Raw genomic sequence first — 17,947 nt, forward strand, 5'->3', positions numbered from 1 at the left:
CCACTGGAAATCCCCCTCCCCTCCTAAAGGTTAATTCAAATGAACAACAGTTGTAGATCACAACCTGAGGCTGCAGAACCATGCCTGCCTGGGTTCCTTGCTCCAGTTTTGATGCCCTCCCTTTAGTGCTTATTTTACTGCTTTTCAAGCAATGAGGATGTCTTCAGTAGCGAGTGTGCTAGATTTAAAGTTACTAATACAGTACAGCCTGTCTGCCTTTTCCAAAGAAAGATGTACAAATACCCCACTTTCTGGTGTGTCCAGTCATCAATCTTAGTTTGCGTATATACAATACTGAAGGGTTATGCACTTTAATTGGGAGGGGGTACACTTCACTCTCCTCTTTGAGGCAGAAATGTGTAACACATTTTTAGACAATTGTAAGGTCCCTCTATCAAATTTTCAGCAATTGGGATCTAGTTACTGAGATTTAATAATTCCATAGTATAACTTAACATTCTGAAGGAACGATATGTAAATATCTTGGCTTCGTGGATTTTTCCAGCAATTAAGTATCTTGCCCTGTATCAGGGTTGGAGAACCCTTTTGGCTGCCTCCTCCCTGCCTGGAACCTGGGTGGTGATGACATCAACTACCAGAAGAAACCACCATAAAACTCCAAGTCACTTTGGAGACACCTTGGCCAAGAACAGGAAATAAAGGTGTTGCAGTGGCAGGCTGTGCACTCTGACACTTCACAGGTGGCCTCGGTTGCCCACAAGCTGCTGCCTTCCTCCTCGCCTGGGGATGTGCAGTACAGATCAGAGGTACTTTTCAGCCCTCAACTGAAGGACCTGGGAAGGGCACTCAAAGAGCCACATTCCAGGCCACTATTTGTGTTGCTTGAGGAGGACAAGGACTAAGGAGAACTCAGTGCAGTGGCTCTGCCAGAGAATCAAGGAGCCTCACTCCTTGGCTTCACCAAGCAAGGATAAGATAGTTCAAATAATAACATGAATCATCATTATTTTTAAAGACCCTTATCTGCTTAATAGCACTGGCATGTTGGGAACCCAAAGCATCTCAGGGCAAAATATCCCTTGTAGCCAACACAGTGTGTGTTGATGTTTCAGCACTGCGTCATTTGGCCAGCAACACCTGCAGTTTCCACTATGCCTCTTCCTCATCCAAAGAATTTCCAGGGACCTTCTCTGTAAAATCCTCACCTGTTTCTCCTCTTTGCATCAGCACTGATGAAAATGGATAGTGTTGGCCTTGAACAGGGACAAATCCCCACTCAGGGCAAGCAGGGAAAAACACAACATGCCTTGCTTTTACTAGATTGTCGCTAGGGAAATAAGAGTCAACAACACATCAGCTGCATTAAAAACAACTCAGGACCTTGATTGTGGAATCCACTAAGTAGCTCAAGGCCAGTCCCTCACACAGTAATGCAGGGCTTTATATACTTGGAGGAGGGGCACACTACGGGTGTGTGAAGCACAGGCAATTTCCAGCCCATCCCAGTGCTGCTTTCAGGTACAGCCGCCATTGGAAAAGTTCACACCTCCTGACTCAGACTCCTGGCACCCTTCTCCCCACCTCTTTCTCCTTTCATCATGGCAACACAGGGAAGGTGTACACACTTGTAGTCTGCTCACTCAGCAAAAGAACCAGACCAACTTTCTACTACAGCTCTGGCAGCCATGGTGACAATCCTTCTGCTCTTTTTGAATCGTTAGGCTCCTCTTGAATCGTTCACTCCTCTTGGAATGAACCTACTGGATCTAGTCCACTATCCTGTTATTACAGTGGTCAACCACTGTGAAGCTCACAAGCAGAATATCGGTGCAACAGGTGCACCATCTGCCCACTTACACTCCCCAACAACTGCCTCCAATACTGGTTATGGGCCTCATAGCTATCTACAGTCTCCTCCTCCTCCATAAATCTGTCTAATCCTCTTTCAAAGCCATCATCTTGCAGGAGTGTGCACTGTGTTAGGAAGCACTTCCTTTTCTCTATCCCAAATCTTCCAGCATGCAGCTTCCTTGATGACCCCTCTGAATTCTAGTATTAGGAGGGAGAAAGAAACTCTATCCACTTTCTCCACAAACACAGAGTTCTTTCCAATTTGTTTCCCCTGCTCTCATAGCAGATGTGAAGTCTGCATCCAAACTCAAAGAGAAAGCAATTGTAGACATCTGATTGAAGACAATGTTTCACGGCATGCAATCCGGAATTCCTGAAGGCGTACTAGTTAAAAAAAGAAAAGAGCAAGCAACCCAAAGTCTGTGGCCATCATAGGAAGGCAACCTGGCTCAGACCTTTTGGCCCCTACCTTCCCCTGGTTTTCTAAAGTGCAAAGCAGATGGGTTCCCTGGTGGAGTCTTGCTTTCCTCCCTGTGAGAAGAGCCACAAAAACACATTTCCTCTGAAGAGGACCAACAGCAGCAGGAAGTAAAGGAGCCAACACACAAGTGGACCACTAGGCAGTCTAGGGGCCTACGGCTACCCGGCAACGGGGTCAAGGCAGCAACTACAAACACAAAACAAGATGCACCAGTGGGAGAGGCCAGAGGGAGGACAGGCAGGTGGGTGAAGTCCTAGTGCTCACCATGGCATTCACACTTAATCTGAGTCATTCATATCGTAATCCGTCTCTTCGTCTTCACTCTGAGTTTCATGAAGCAAGTGCAAAGAGCAGGAAGGAAAGGAAAAGAAAAGAGTGCAAGGTGAGTAAATACAAACGTCCCCAGGCTGCCTGAGAGAGGATTCAAGGCTTCTGCTTGGTGATCTTTGGACAACTGGCCCATTCACTTCAATAGCTGCCCTACACAAGGAGATCCAGGAAAGAGATCCGGAAAAGTCTGGCCTGGATTTGTCTTAGCAAGAGACTTCTGGCCAAGCCAGCCCCTGAATTGTGAAGGGTGACCCAGAAGAATGTTCTGTGAGTTGATCCCAGAAGCAATCCAACAGCGCAGCCAGCCAGCCAGTCAATCGTTGGAAGAGCAGCTACAACGCAAGGAAAAAGCCACCACAGTGTGAAGAGGGCAAACCACCACTGAAAACAGCTGTCAAGCTGCCAAGCAGCAGCAAAACACCCATATCCAGTGTCAACGACCCTCTGGCACAGCAAGGGACATGACGCAGAGGGCTGCAATAGGTGGGTGTGTTGAAAACAGAGTGTCTCACCTTGCACTAGAGTAAGTCACTAGTTACCATCCCATAGGTTTCACATCCAGAAGAGGCAAATAGTTTACGGTCAAATCCCACCTTTTGGTGGCTAAACATTACTAGCCTGGAAACACTGGAAATTGAACTTTCGTCCACAGACCAAAAACAGTATTTCTAATTTATGTGCTTTCATGTGAAAGCAGTTTAGTAACTTTCAGAGTGTCTGGCTCAGATGCTGTAATTCCATATTCCCTCTTCCTTTTGTCTAACTTCCCCCAACCAACTTTTTTTGGTTAATCAAGATTTAATTGGGCATGGGAGCCCGAGCTGTTTTTTTGTTGATATATTTAAAAGCAAACTCTTAAAGATGTGCATAAGAGCTACCTCTCTCTTCAAAAGAACTGTCCCTTTGCCCTGTGTCCCAGCCACCATCACCCCACCCCCATACAACCTTTCCTGATAAACATCCAAACAGTTTCTTAGCTGGTTAGCAGCTGCTCTGCAGGGTGTGAGCTGGAGAGCACTCATGCCTGCAAGGACACCTGGATTCCACCTCGTGTGCCAGAGGTCTTGTTGAACTATGACTGGAAGTCATAGTGAAGATGCAAGAAGCTGGGCTTCCTTGTGTCTGCGGGCTCTGCCCTGCACCTTTACTAATTCACCCAACTCCAACATCATCTTCCTCCTTCTCAACAGGCACAAATCCCAGCATGGCCACTTCTCTCTAGCATGCAAATGCCACACAATGCAAGAGTGCCAGATGAACACAAAAGACCTTGCTTCTATCTGTGCCCTCTTCATTAATTCAGGAGTTCATGCAAGGATCTTGAAGCTTAGATCTTTCTGAACATCACTATAGCATCTGGCACATCATTTGCACCTTCAGAAACAATCACTCTACAATCTGGCTGGCTGTTTACAAAGCCAAAGGCCAAGGGAAAGCATAAGGTAGAGAGTGAAATAGGACAGTGAGACAGAAATCACACATTTGCTTCCAAGCTGCCTGGCACACTGTTTGCCAGCTTCTTGGACAGCAGCAGCAGCAGCTTCATTTAAAAAGGTGCAGATGGATGGAAGATGAAGGGCCCAGCACAGAGAGGATCTCCCAGGGAGGGAGGCTGGGGGAAGAGGGGGAAGCTCCCATGTAAGAGCTGGGAGGGTTCACCCGTTTGTGTGTGGAATAAAGGTCAAGATATAATTATGATAGAGAACCTTTCTTCTTCTTCTTCTCCTCCTCATCTCTTTCTACTTCTTTATTGTCTTCTTTTGTGTGCCTATTTATCTTCTTTTGATTAGTTTCCTTTCATTGTATTTTATGTTGAAAACTCAATGAAAAATGTGCAGAGAGGGCTGGCATTAACTTATGCCCATGGCACAACTGTGTTAATTAACAATTATGCAAGGATGGTATGACACCAGAACCTTGGTTCATCTCAGTCGACTGTAGCCTGGCATAGGCCTGATGAATCTTAGGACATATGCCCCTTTGCCTTTCTCTCCCACACCCCCCGGAATTCTGACCCTTTTGTCTCTACTGGATGCCCCATGACATGAATGCAGACATCCTGATTTTAACCGCAGCAGAGCAGCCAGACAATAACACTGGCAACCAAGGGCAGGGCCTCTAATTATAGTCTTGTTGGCAGAGTGCTTTCTCAGGCCAGAGGGAAATTTCTCGCCATGATTTATGGAAAAGCTAGGAGTAGATCAAGGGATTGTTTAACTCAGGGGGGCTAAGACAGCCAGAATTGGGTTCCACGTTGGCCCCAGGACAGGAGATGTTAGTCACACACCGGACTCTCACCACTTGCTCAAAAGTAAGAATATCATTGACATTATTAATCAAGTTTCACTAAAAGTGTATTTCAGTAGCGAGTCTTTGAATTGTGTAGGTGGGGGGAATTCCTCAGAGCTCCACTTTGCCTCTTTCACCCTGCACTCACAAGGAAAGCTTTTGCTGGATTTAAGGCCATGAAACTTTGGGTACCTCAAGTTGGAAACTGGAGAGAAAGAGAACCTTGAAGTCATGGGATTCCCTACCTTTCCTTCTCCCAACACAGGGCACCTTAAATTCTCCAGCTTAGAGTTATGGGTGTGTTAGAATCATAATCAAAAGCACCTGCAAGTCTATATACCATATTTGCCCAAATATAAGCTGCACCCAAATATAAGATGCACCTTTAAAACTGGAGGGGGAAAAAGAAAATATACTTGAATATAAGCCGCTCCCATCCTCACTGCTTTTGGTTGCATACTGGGCCGGGGGGAGCAGTGCTGCATTGCCGGCGCCTTTCCCCTTCCTCGTTCTCTCCCTTCCTGGTCTTGGGGGAGAAGACGGGGAACTAGGTGCAGGGCAGGCACTACTTTTCCACATTCCTGCCGCTGTTTGCCTCGCACTCCTGGCTGCATACCGTAAGGTCGCAAATATAAGCCACACTTTTCACGGTTGGAATCTGGGGGGTGGGGAAGTGTGGCTTATATTCAGGCCAACAAGGTATGCCTGTGTTGGCATACATAAATTAGCCTTGACACTGCAATGTGATTTATATGCCTTTATTTTTTGGTTGCAATAAATGAAGGTTTCCGTGTTGGTGGTTGCGTCTGTGTTTTTTAGGTTGCACCCACATGCAGGCACACCTAGAATAGCACCTGTCATTTTCCAGAAAAAGGTTTTGCTGCTCTCTGGGAGTTGGGTGTTTGGGGATTAGACATCCATAACCATTAGAGATTCCTTTTGTGTGGGGCAGGGTGTCTTCATACAGCTGAGTTTAACAGCACCAGCAATGAAATGGACAGAAGCCTAAAATGGCTTATGAAGGCACCTCTGTGCTCTATCACACCCAAGGCTGGTTTACTGTAGCTCCTGCATAAGAGGTGTGATGTTGGAGCCTCCTTTTTCCACAACTGCTCAGTGTGCTTGTGTGTGTCTTGTGCTTGGACACCTGAGAAAGGGTGGGCAGAGGATACCCAAGCAAGCTGCTTTCTTAGTAGCAACTGGCAAACAACCTTTGATGGCAGAGGAAGGCAGCAGCTGGGCCTTGCTCCACCCTGAAGATGACTCACCTTTGCCTTTTCGCTGGGCTCACTGGCCGTGCCATAAGGGGTGTTGTGCAGCTCCTTGGAAACAACACAAAGGAATTCGGCCTGGTCTTCATTCCCATAGTTATAGGAAGATCCAATGCTGACTAGCTGGAGGTGGGAAAGAGAGACAACTGAGGGGGGCTGTTCTTGTGCTTCAGACAGAACTTAATAAGGGATTACAACCAAAGCTCTGACAGTCAACATTCTGGGCTATTAAATAAAGGTGGAGCTCTCTCCTTCCTGTTCCCACAACGGGCATCTAACATTAAGAGTGGCCCCTGTCCCTTCCTATAATTCATGCTCAGGCAGGAGAGTGTGGCATTGTGCAGATAGGAGGCGTCAGTGTTTCACAGGGAGTGTAAGCAATCCTGACCACACAGAGCACTGACTGTGTAAACACACAGCTGTGAAACTCCTAGAATGTTGCACAGAAGGAAGACTGCAGGCCTAGAGCCATCCACAATGGATGTAGAAAATAAAGGCCCAGAAACAGAGTTGTGGGGATTCCACACTCTTCTTTGCTCTTGGAGAGCTAGTGCCTGTTGAGGGACAGTTCTGAGCCAAAAAGATTTTGCTTGATTCCTCCTGCTCTCCAAATCTCCATTAACTGAGAATCTTCCACCACAGAGAGCTGTGGTGCTTGTACAAACAAATACCAGTGATCTGATCAGTACTGCAATACTGAAGGCAGGATCTGAAGCACTGGCTCTGACATGGCATCTTGGTGGACAAACATAACTACATGGCTACAGTTTATAGCCTAGATACAAGAATTTCTAATTTTTAGCTGTTTTGTGTGTGTAACAGTGTTCATATCACCACCAGAGTTAATCCCAGAGGACTATGTTTCCAAGAGCTCTCTACATAAAAAGTGGAGCAAATGGATCTTTGCCTTGAAATGGCCACATGGCACAGTGCTGGAGGAATGAAGTGCTTCGTGCCTGCTGTGTGATTTCCCATGGAAATGCCAAGAAGGTGCAACTCAGGCTGAGAGTATAAGCTGCAAATCAAGCATCTCCTAAGGCACAAGCTCAGTGGCACATCCAAAGGCTTATTCCCAGTAGGGAAATAATGATATTGTCCTTCTCTACAGAGTTACTTTAAGAAACAACTAGAGTTAATATGTGACGAACTTTGAGCAACCAGGCAAACTGCTGTAAAAGTACAAACATTTGTCTTGAGTTTCCTGACCATTCCAGGACCCAAGCCCACAACACCCACAATTATTCCAACCCTCACACTTCTCTCGCCTGCTTTTTTGTTTGTTTGTATGGTCCTTGAAAGACTGAAGTGTTTGCTTCCCGTTTTCTTACCTGCTCAAATTTCCAGCCATCAGACATGGTGGAGACCATCTGAGTCAACTCCTCTTCCTGGCACTGCAGCACCCTGTAAACGTGCTTGACTGGCACCTTTGGTGAAAAACACAGAGAGACAGCTGAAAGATGAAGCAGGCCAAGAATGGCCACTGGTTTCAACCATCATGTCTTCCAAACGAATCCCTTCTCCGTTACCACTGAGCTCCAGAGTGCAAAAAAGCCACTTGCCTCAGCCTCTGCTGAGATCTCTCTGCTGCCCTCCTCCCTTTGGGCATTGCCACAAGCACAAACATTTCACTCACAGAAGGAAAAGGGGCATCTGATACCACCAGAAGCCACTTCTCATAATTCCCTCAGTTTGGGCACCAAACACAGCCACACATTCTGAAATGAAGTCAAGCCAAGGCTACCTAAAAACAAATCAATTTTTTAAAAAACTAGCAGGTCCTACCTGTGAGATTCTGCTGTCTCGTTCCCTTATTTTGTCCTTTACAAGTTTGATTAAGGATGTGATGTTGTAGAATTCAGCTTCTTCAAGCACACCTGATTGGAGGGGAACACAAAGTCAAAAGAGGGCCTCATAAAACTCCAGCTACTTGTGAGAAAGTCTGTGTCACAAACAGGCCCTGAGAGGCATTGCATGGCCAAGCAGCAGACTGTCCCTCTGAAGCACTGCCCTGGTCAGGATGAGGCAGGGCCTCTGCTCCAAGACCAAAGCAGAAAAAGAAAGCCCAGGAGTAAGGAGAGTGTTCCAGGAAGGTCACGCACCAGCCAACAACCTCCCCAAAACAGTGACCTCACAGCACTTCAGGTGCTGGAACCTGGTATCTAAAGGATCATTCAGGTCTTAAGATCTGAAGGCCACTGCAAGTTGCAGAGCAATGCTACAAACTAGCCCAGCCCAAACAGGCTGCCATGCTTTGCATATGTGAAACCAATTACTGTACACCCAAAGTGATTTTTCACAGCTGTGATCAAACATTAAAGCAGTTTTCCTAAACAGCAAAACATACCTTCCTCTGCGAGGTCTTTATTGATAACCAGTTTCCCGTGTCGGAGATAATTCAACACCGGTCCAAAGTAGGTTGGATCTCTGTCTATTAAGTAGGCACCTGTTTCATCCTAATTAAAATATGTGTGTTACTTATTTATATAGAAATTGTCTTATCACACTTAAGCCATCCTATTCCCAGATCAGCCAACTAAATTAAAATACCAGATTAAATTAGTGTGAGACCCCACAGAGATCCTGACATTCCAACCCTGACATACCCTCATCCATGTCATAAACCAGAAGCTTCCACCATGGATTCAGTGCACCGCATTAATGAATAATCAGAGCTTCAGTATGGAGGTCTTAATTGTGAAACAGAGCTACTGCTCAGCTGGTTTCTAATCTCTAATCAATTACCGCAAGGGACTGTGAAAATTAATAATTTGGCTCAAATGACAATCAATATTAATGTGGGGTAAGAAAAGCTTAATAACGTTTATCCAAATGAGAACCATCCATTTTATTCAACCACTAGTTATGATCTTTATACTAAATAATAAACCTAAAATTGCAACCAAAGCAATAAAGCCCTCAAATCTCTGGGTTAGATCCAGGCTTAGAAATGTAATGAATGGTCCCTACAGTTCATAAAATTCTCTCTGACTGAGTTGAGGTATCCATTGCAAGAAGAGGGCTTTCTCCAATTCTCCCTGCAGACCCCAGCAATCTCCCCTACCCAAAGGTTCTTGTGGGTCCCTCAACCATCTGGAGCAGATTTTTGGAAGGCAAAAGGAACTGAACAGGAAATCAGCAAAAATCTCCTCCTCCTGTCAAGAAGAGTGGCTGTTTAATAAAACATCCAAGGGGCTTAAAAGGTATTTTGTTACACACCTGTACAGAAATATGATTTTGTAGAAGGTTGCCAGAGCCCTTTGAATTCACATTATTTTTATGAGCTGAACACAAAAATTCACCATCCAATCAAGGCTCACAGCATTTTCCTGAACGACAATTTTGTTATTGTGCTTTCCCATAGGGGTGGTTCCAATTATTAAATTTGCCCTGATATTATTTGTTTTTATTACACTGGCTTCAATATTTGCAATTTATAATATTTAGAGGGGGGAAATGAGTTGGGGGGTACATGGCAGAAGTGTATAAAATTATGCATGGTGTACAGAAACCTCTCCCTCCCTCAAGACTCAGGGCCACGCAACAGGTTGAACTTTTGAAGATTTAGAACAGACAAAACGAAGGACTTTTCATTCATTTTTCCTTGATATAGAAATATGGATGTTGTGACAATAATAATAAATAAAAGTGAAAATGCAAAAACAACACTAAAATAAAGGAAATCACAAGAACTGAATTTCCACTAGGATTTTTTAAAAAGAAAAAAGGAAGGACTTCTTCACACAGCACATAGTTAAACTACAGAATTTACTCCTGCAAGAAGTAGTGATGACCACCAACTTAACGGCTTTTAAAAAGGATCGGAGAAATTCATGGAAGATATGGCAACCAATGGCTACTAGCCACAATGGCTATGCTCCACCTCCACTGTCAGAGGTGCTATGTCTCTGAAACTCAGTTGGAGGGAAACCCAAAAGGGAGAGTGCTGCTGCTGCTGTGCTCAGGTTGTGTTTGTGGCCTATTCATTTGAGCTTTGTAAACTGCTTTGATTTTTCCCCTATGAAATAGTGGTATATAAGTATTTTTAATAAATGCCCATAGGAATACAGAGAAACATCAGACAACATTTTTACATGAAAATGCCCCAAATTCACTATCAAAAGACAATGAACATTATAAAATTGTAAAACTAATACTACGTGATGCTTGTGGTGCAAAAAAACTGGGAATGAAGAAGCACTGATCTTCATACATCTTTTTTTTTTAAACAAATAGAACCCTTGACCACCTTTGTCTTATCATTATAGTTCACTCCTCTGGTTACTCACTACAAAAATCAGCTTCTTGTTGCTGTACACAGCCCATTTCTGATGGCCAGATCCTGATGGATCCATTTAATGATTAAATGTAAACTCAAATCCCACTCTGGACATTCATGGCTTACCAATTCAGTGTCTGTTCTGGTACTTCCAGGACATAACATACAATATTCGTAGCACGATGCTACAAGGTCTTTTGCATTCTTGTTGCAAACTTCAGGCCAATAATTTTTTTGGTGCTCTCAGTCCATGCTGTGAAGATCCACACTGAAGGATCCAGGCCCTGTTGCATTGATTGGTATCTTACAATAAATATACAGCCTACTTGTGGATGGATGGGTTTTGAGGATGCAAATTATCTCTCTAAGTATGCAACATCTGCATTGCAAAACTCACAAATCTGGTGAGTCTTTGCACCACTAGCAAAAACATGAAACCTGGAAATGGCTTTTCTTGGAACTGAATGAGTTTTACCATGGGTCTAATTTTTGGCACCATGATGAACTGTGATTTTATGGAGCAGCCCATGGACAAAGATATAAGCATTGGTTTGATAGTGGATTTGAGGCACCTTCATGTAAAAACCATGGATCCATGAGAATCTATCCAGCTCTTTCCCCCACTTCATTACAGGCTTGCCACAGTCCTAAAGTTAGAAAGCAGAGTTTGGCACAGAGGTGTACAATGTGAGGTCCAGCAGCACTGGATTTTGCTGACCCCATGATTAAAGAGCACAATCAAGAGCACAGCTCTATTCTTATCAGAAAACAAATCTGAGTAGACTGTAATCTTGCACTGCTGAGCTTACTCAACTGACCTAATAAATATTTGCTCCATAAGGATCTGATTACTATTATGCTTGTGGTAGTGTGGCTAGAATTAGCCAAGCAATGGAAAAGACTACAGTGGGGGGGGGGGACTGTGGAAATAGCTTATCTGAGAAACTGACATACTAGGATCATATTGACATGAGAAATTGTTTTTTGCTTGGCAGTACTTATGCCAGTAGGAGCAACCTGAAAGGTGGTCTCTCTCCCCCTCCTACAACTGTCTCATGAGCAAATATGGCAAGACATACTGGGAGACAGCTGTTTTGACAATCTGATTTTCTTAATGTATGCCCACTGTTTATGAAAGTAGCTACTCTATTTTTTCAATGAATATTTAAAAAGTTAAGTAAGAACCAGCATCGATAAACAACATGATCTAGGCAAGTTCAGACTTGCACTCTGAGGCAATACACAAGGGGCGTTATCAGGAACTAAAGGGCAAGGAGAGGCAGCTCACTTGAGTCATTAAAAGCAAGCTTAAGCTATATGCCAAGTGAATCTTTCAGGACTGGAGTGCAATCTGACCACTGCCAAGGCACACTTAACAATTAACTAAGCAGCCATGGACACTATGAAGACTGTAAGCTTTTATGGACTAGCATCTACCTCATCAGATACATTGCATGCCATTGCTACATAGGTGTAGAGAAAGAAATACAAACAGTGAGATCATATGGAAATGAAATGCAAAAAGAGGTGTTACATTTGCATTAAAGCTTAAAATCCAAGTTTCACAACCCCTTTGAAGTTTCCTTATTCAAGTCCAGGAGCAACCAACATGGTGCCTTCCAGTTGTTGCTGAACTACAACTCCCACCTTCCCTGACCATTTGTCATGCTGGCTGGTGCTGAAGCATGTCACAGTCCAACATAAGGAGGACACCAAGTTAGCTATTCCTGAGTTAGTCTGTTGGGAGCAGACTTTCTGCATGTTGCCTTCATCTCTGAGTCCAACCAGAAGAGAGAATAACAACTTTACTCCAGAGAAAAGGAGCCAACTTCTAGGGGCCAAGGTCTTCTTCGGCCTCCCCAATAAAATATATTGGGGAGGGGGCTAAAGTTGATGGGCATTGCCTTCAAATGGTGTATTACACTGCATCATGTGATCAGTTATGTGGACTGGAGCTTACCTGTCCCCCTCCCCAAATATTTGATTCAAGTTGGCATCCCTGCCCCAGAGAAGAGGAACCTGTCTGGTGAAGAGAAGTCAAGGCCTGGAGATGCCCAGAACCCAGGTATGCAGAGTCTAGAGCAGCCTTTGCTAATCTGGTGCTCTGCAGATGTCATTGGACTCCAACCCCCATTAGCTCCTGCTGCCAGCCATGGATGATGGAATGACTTCCACCAGCATTTGGAGAATCATAGGTCCCCCCTGGGTAAAACAAGAGAACCTTCAATCTACTAAAAGAAGCCCGGAGACAAAGCTGTTTTGAACAAGCCTTTTAGAGTGACTCTCAAGAAATACAGACTCTTTCCCAAAGCTGATTTTCTACATCAACAGTAAGTTGGATCAGATAACCTTTGATGGCCCTCCTAGATTTACAAGTGAAATAATACTACCATGTCTTGTTACATCTGTTCTACCTAAGAAATCTGTCTTTTGTCTAGGGTGTTAGAAACGTTAGGGTTACAAGTCAGGCTTTATTTTCTCAAATCATGAGGACATAATCCCAGGTGGGTCACCTGGTTCATGTAGCCCCTAGGATGGACCCGTTTGGCCTGGATCTCCAAGCTGGAACCGAGACCATGATTTTCCCTCATAAAACCTTCCTTTGTGTTAATATCTTGCTTGCTAGAGAGTTCTGATAAACTGAAAACTTCTCACATTTTCAAGACTTGTGGGCTTTGGTGGGGCCCAGCACTTCAGTAATGGAGTCTCTCACTTGCAGTATGCCTAGGGACCAGCAGCATGCCCATTGAGGCCCAGGTGGGCTTTGCACAGGCATAGGAAGGGCTCCTTTTATAGAAAGGGGGCTATGGCTGGTGCTCCACGTCAGGCAGCATGATGCTTTGAGCTGGCACTGAGATCTCCCTTCAACCCCGTTGCTCCACACCCTCAAGACAAGTGTGGATCCCTCGTGAACTCGCAGTGTAACCCTATGCGTGTTTCCTCGGAAGCAAGTCCTACTGTGCTCAATGCATACTAATTATACATGCTCAACACTTAAAAGTTGCCTGCCTAGATGCGGGAGAAAAGGCGGCCAACCTCCCGGGTAACCGACCAGAAAAGAGCGGGAACCTGACGGTGGGCGCCTCTTTCACGGTAACGACGGCGCCGCTGACACAGGTGGCCTGAGCGGCTTTCTCACGCAGAGCCCGGCACTTCGGGAGGAACCGGGGCAGCAAAGCGGCGGCCCTCCAGCCTAGTGCCCGCGGTGGGACGGCCAAGCTATGGGGTCCTCGCCCGGCCTGTCCCCGGAGCACCTGCAGAATGCGGCGGCGGCGCCCCCTCACCTTGTCAGAGTCGAGGTCCGGGTCGGCCTGGCACAGGCGGAAAAGGAAGCTTTTGGGGTCCCTGCAGAGCGTCTGCCGGGTGGTGAGGAAGCAGGTGCCGCCCACGTTCAGCCGGACCCATTTCCCGGGCACGCCGCCCGCGACGGGAGGGGCCGGGGGAGCGAGGCAGCCCCCGCACGACGACGAGGACGACGACGAAGGCGAGGAGAAGGACGACGACGACGAACTGGAGCTGCTGCTGCAGCGCCGGCAGGAGGCGGAGGGAGCCCCGGACAGGCCAAGCCCTGCCGCCGGCACCACCGGCAGCTCGCAGGAGCCCTCCGCCGCCATCCTGGCTGCGCGCCGGAAGGTCCGCTCTCGAAAGGCGTCCCCTCCGGGCCGCTGTCCCGGCAGGCTCTCCGAGAGCGCATGTGCGGCGGCGATGTGGCCCCGCCCCCTGCCGTCCGGAAGTGAGGGCGGAGCGGCCCCGCCCCTTCTGCGGGCTTCTTCTGCTTGCTGGGTGCGCCAGCGGGTAGAGGGGAGGAGGCGCTGATTAACTCTTTGCCTGCCGGCCGCTTTTACCATCCAACCTCCGCCTCGCCTCGCCTGGTCTCTTCTTCTTCCGCGCCGATGAAGGGCGGGGCGGGGCGGGGGAGCGGGAGCTCTATGTCTGCCAGGAGACCGTTCGCGCAGGAAGCGCTGTACTCTCCCGCCTCCGTGCCTGAGTTTGCGGGCGAAGCGGGGGGCATGTCAATACCAACACTATGCCCACATTTATTTAGTTAAATTGAATTTCTGTACCGCCCTTCATTTTAGGCTTACAGGGCAGTTTATAGCAGAATAGGACGTAACATAGCAGTAAACAAAATACAATAACACCCCCAACAGATTTTTAAAGACCTTGGATCAATCAGCCAAAGGCCTGGGAGAAGAGGAATGTTTTTGCCTGGCACCTAGTAATCTGTAAGTGTTATGTACTGAAGCTTTCACCCTGGGCCAGCAGGGGGATACTGTAGATAGTTTTCACTCAGGTCCACATATGCAAATAAGAGTTTGAAAGTGACGTTCAGTGATTGGATAGTTACAGAAAGTAGTTACTGTTGTGTTGTAGTGGAGCGCTATATAAGCATGCTGGCTGAACAGTTCAGTTCTGTTCTGTGAATAAACAAGAGCTGTTTGAAGAATCGCTGTGTCGTCTGATATGTTCACCCACAACTTAACAGTAACGAAGGCACAAAACATAAAGGGGGAGCCTCTACAGAAAAGGCCTCTTCTCATGTTGCCACCCTCTGGGCCTCTCACAAAGGAGGCACACAAAGGGCCTCAGTTCATATCAGAAATTCATATCCTTGAGGTCCTGAGTAGTTTTTAAGGCATTATAGGTCAAAACCAGCACTTTGAATTGGGCCTGGAAGCTTACTGGTAGTTGGGAAAGGATCAGTGTTATGTGCTCAAAACATATTGTCCTGGTGAACAACCTGACTCCTGAATTCTGTGCCCACTGACATTTTCAAACCATCTTCAGAGGCAGCCCTGCCTATAACACATTGCAGTAATCTAACCTAGAGGTTACCAGAGCATAATCAACTGAACTTAGGCTATTCCTGTCCAGACAGGGGTGCAGCTGGGCCACCAGTCTAAGCTGATGGTTAGAGCATGGTGCTGCTAATGCCAAGGTCCTGGGTTTGATCCTCATATGGGACACCTACATATTCCAGCATTGCAGGTGGTTGTACTAGATTACCCTCAGGGTCCCTTCCAACTCTACAATTCTATAATTCTAAGGCACTCTGTGCAACTGAGACCTCTTGAGCCTCAAGTGACAGTAATGGATCTAGAAGCACCCTCAAGTTGTGCATCGGCTCCTTTACAGGGAGTTAAACTCCCTCAAGAGCAGGCAACCTCCCATCCATCTGGTCCAGGGAACTGCCCACTAACAGTGCCTCAGTCTTATCGGGTTTAAGCTTCAGTTTGTTGGCTCTCATCCAGGCCATTACCAAGGCATGACAACAATGCAGCACATCCACTGCCTCACCTGCAGATGTAAAGGAATACAGCTGTGTGTCCTCCACATATTGCTGATAGCATACTCCGAAACTCCAGATAACCCCTCAGCTGCTTCATGTAGCATGGGGGATAAAATCGAACCCTGAGGAACCCCGCACTGAAGGCTCCACAGAGCCAAAGAGCACTCCGCAAGCATCACCCTCTGGAAATGATCATGCAGAAAGCGGTGCCAACCACCAGTAACTTGGACAGCCACTCCAGGAGGATACCATGGCTGATAGCATTGAAAGCCGCAGACAGGAGAAAGAAGAGGCACATTTCCTCTTCTGACACAAATCATCATACATGGCCACTAAAGCAGTTTTTGTGCCAAAGTTGGGCCTAAACACCCCAAATGAAATGGATCTGGATCACATTGCCTGGACTGGCTTGGGGCTTCATGGTTAGCAGAATAACACATGGCAGGTGTTTTGCTGCCAGGGTGGGTGGAAATGTCCTCTGTGTGGGGGATATAGCACTGGCTGCATCCTCATGAATACACTGATCTGATGTTGGTCATTACAGCCCTCATTTCTTTGAAAGGTTAGCCTTAAACCTAAAAAGCAGCTTTAAAAATACCTTTGGTGGTGGGGGGGTTGTAATGTTTGACACTGCAAGCCTTACTCTAATGCAGCATAATAGGGCCTGTGTGTTCTTTTCCCACTCAGGACCCAGCAGCCACCTCTGGGCCACAATATGACAATACATGGCCCTCACACAAAAAAGGGGCTGGGAACTGGAGACTGTCCTCCTTCCACCTACCCAGCTCCTGAAAAATAAGTGAATGATGCAAGCCAATGTGGATCGTGGGACATGGAGAGAGAGAGAGAGAGAGAGAGAGAGAGAGAGAGAGAGAGTCTCCCAATCCATTGCCAGATTGATACAGGAAGACAGGGCTTTAAAGATGGATCAACGTTTTTCTTCAGCAGTTTCCATACTGGCAATATGTAATGCAGATAGGGGAATTCAGAAGTTTTGAACCATGGAATATGCAATGTTTACTTATCCAAACCTAAATTTGCTTTGCTATTTTGGGAACATGAATGAAGCGCAGATATGTTTTATTTAAACATGCAATACAAATGCTGTGTGTTAGAGATGAAACTGCAAGCTGCTGCATCTTAAGTTATACAACTCTTAGGTTTTCCACTTAGAAAGAAATGAGGAAATAAAAAAGCTGAAACTTGAAACAATCACCATAATAAACAGGAGGGTTTTATTATCTGGGATTAGAAACAGTATGCAGACATAAGCATCATCATGCAGCAACAGAAGGAACTCAATTTTTAAGAGAAAAAAGCTCAGAAATAAATACCCCTATAATGTAACTATGAAGTAGCAATAAAACTGGATATTGTTACAACTTTTACTATTGGAGAGTTCAGCTTGATCACCACTTAAAAGTATGTGCACTCCTATGTACACTTACCTGGGAGTAGGTCCCATAGACTCAGTGGGATTTGCTTCTAAGTACCATGCATACCAAAAGGTTGCAATTGCTTATAATAATTGTAGACAAGAATTAGCTATCCCAAGCTAATTTATATCACTACCCCATGAAATAATTGATCACTGAATATACTAACCTAGGTCTCATGTTTATTTCTATAACCAGAATTAATGCCTGAAAAACCCAGAGCTTCCCATTTGGAACTTTCACTTTGAGTTTCATGGACTTCAGAAACAAGTTTGCATAAACTGAAACAAGCTTTTCACACATTAGTTTGCTCCTTAATTGATGGGAAGCTTCCAAACAATTCTAGTTCTTTCACAATGCAGAAGATGGGTGAATCTGAGGCAAGTGAGAAGCAGAGTCAGAGGCTGGGTTTGGGGCACAAAAGGTTTGTGCCAGCATTTTACGAGTTAGCAGACCCAGCTTGTCTTCATGGACCAAATACCTGATGGTGTTGTCTATGTGGTAATTCAAACAGAACTTTTCCAAAATACTCAGCCTTATGTGTGGTTTATTTATATACACTTGATTGTAAAAACAACAACCACAACCACCCCTCAAAGCAGTTTAGAAATCCAGTCAAATGCAGCAGCAAAATGCTACCCGCCTCCCAAGGTCTAATATTTGCAGCAGTGTGAACTGTGACAAACACGGCTTTTAAGACTATTGCACTTGTCCTGAAAGTGGCTGAAGAGAGATGATTTAGTTGAGAGCAAGAGTATGGAG

At 45.7% G+C, this 17,947-nt stretch overlaps 1 protein-coding gene across 2 annotated transcripts in view; it reads right to left on the reverse strand.

The window, feature by feature from the left end:
- PDPK1 (3-phosphoinositide dependent protein kinase 1) overlaps positions 1 to 17,947 on the reverse strand; it is a 41,992-nt gene that overhangs the window by 6,043 nt on the left and 18,002 nt on the right. The window contains exons 1-5 of one of the 2 annotated variants that reach the window (XM_082199368.1): positions 13,744 to 14,106; positions 8,528 to 8,636; positions 7,966 to 8,057; positions 7,512 to 7,607; positions 6,181 to 6,306 (exon numbers count right to left, since the gene is read on the reverse strand). In XM_082199368.1, coding sequence (XP_082055494.1) covers positions 6,181 to 6,306; positions 7,512 to 7,607; positions 7,966 to 8,057; positions 8,528 to 8,636; positions 13,744 to 14,073 — 753 coding nt within the window. In that variant the 5' untranslated portion in view covers positions 14,074 to 14,106. Of the gene's footprint in view, positions 1 to 6,180; positions 6,307 to 7,511; positions 7,608 to 7,965; positions 8,058 to 8,527; positions 8,637 to 13,743; positions 14,107 to 17,947 lie in introns of those variants that run through there. The other variant, XM_082199369.1, reaches the window with a different exon arrangement.

Source organism: Podarcis vaucheri (genome assembly GCF_965113315.1).
Source record: "Podarcis vaucheri genome assembly, chromosome: 14".
NCBI lineage: Eukaryota > Metazoa > Chordata > Lepidosauria > Squamata > Lacertidae > Podarcis > Podarcis vaucheri.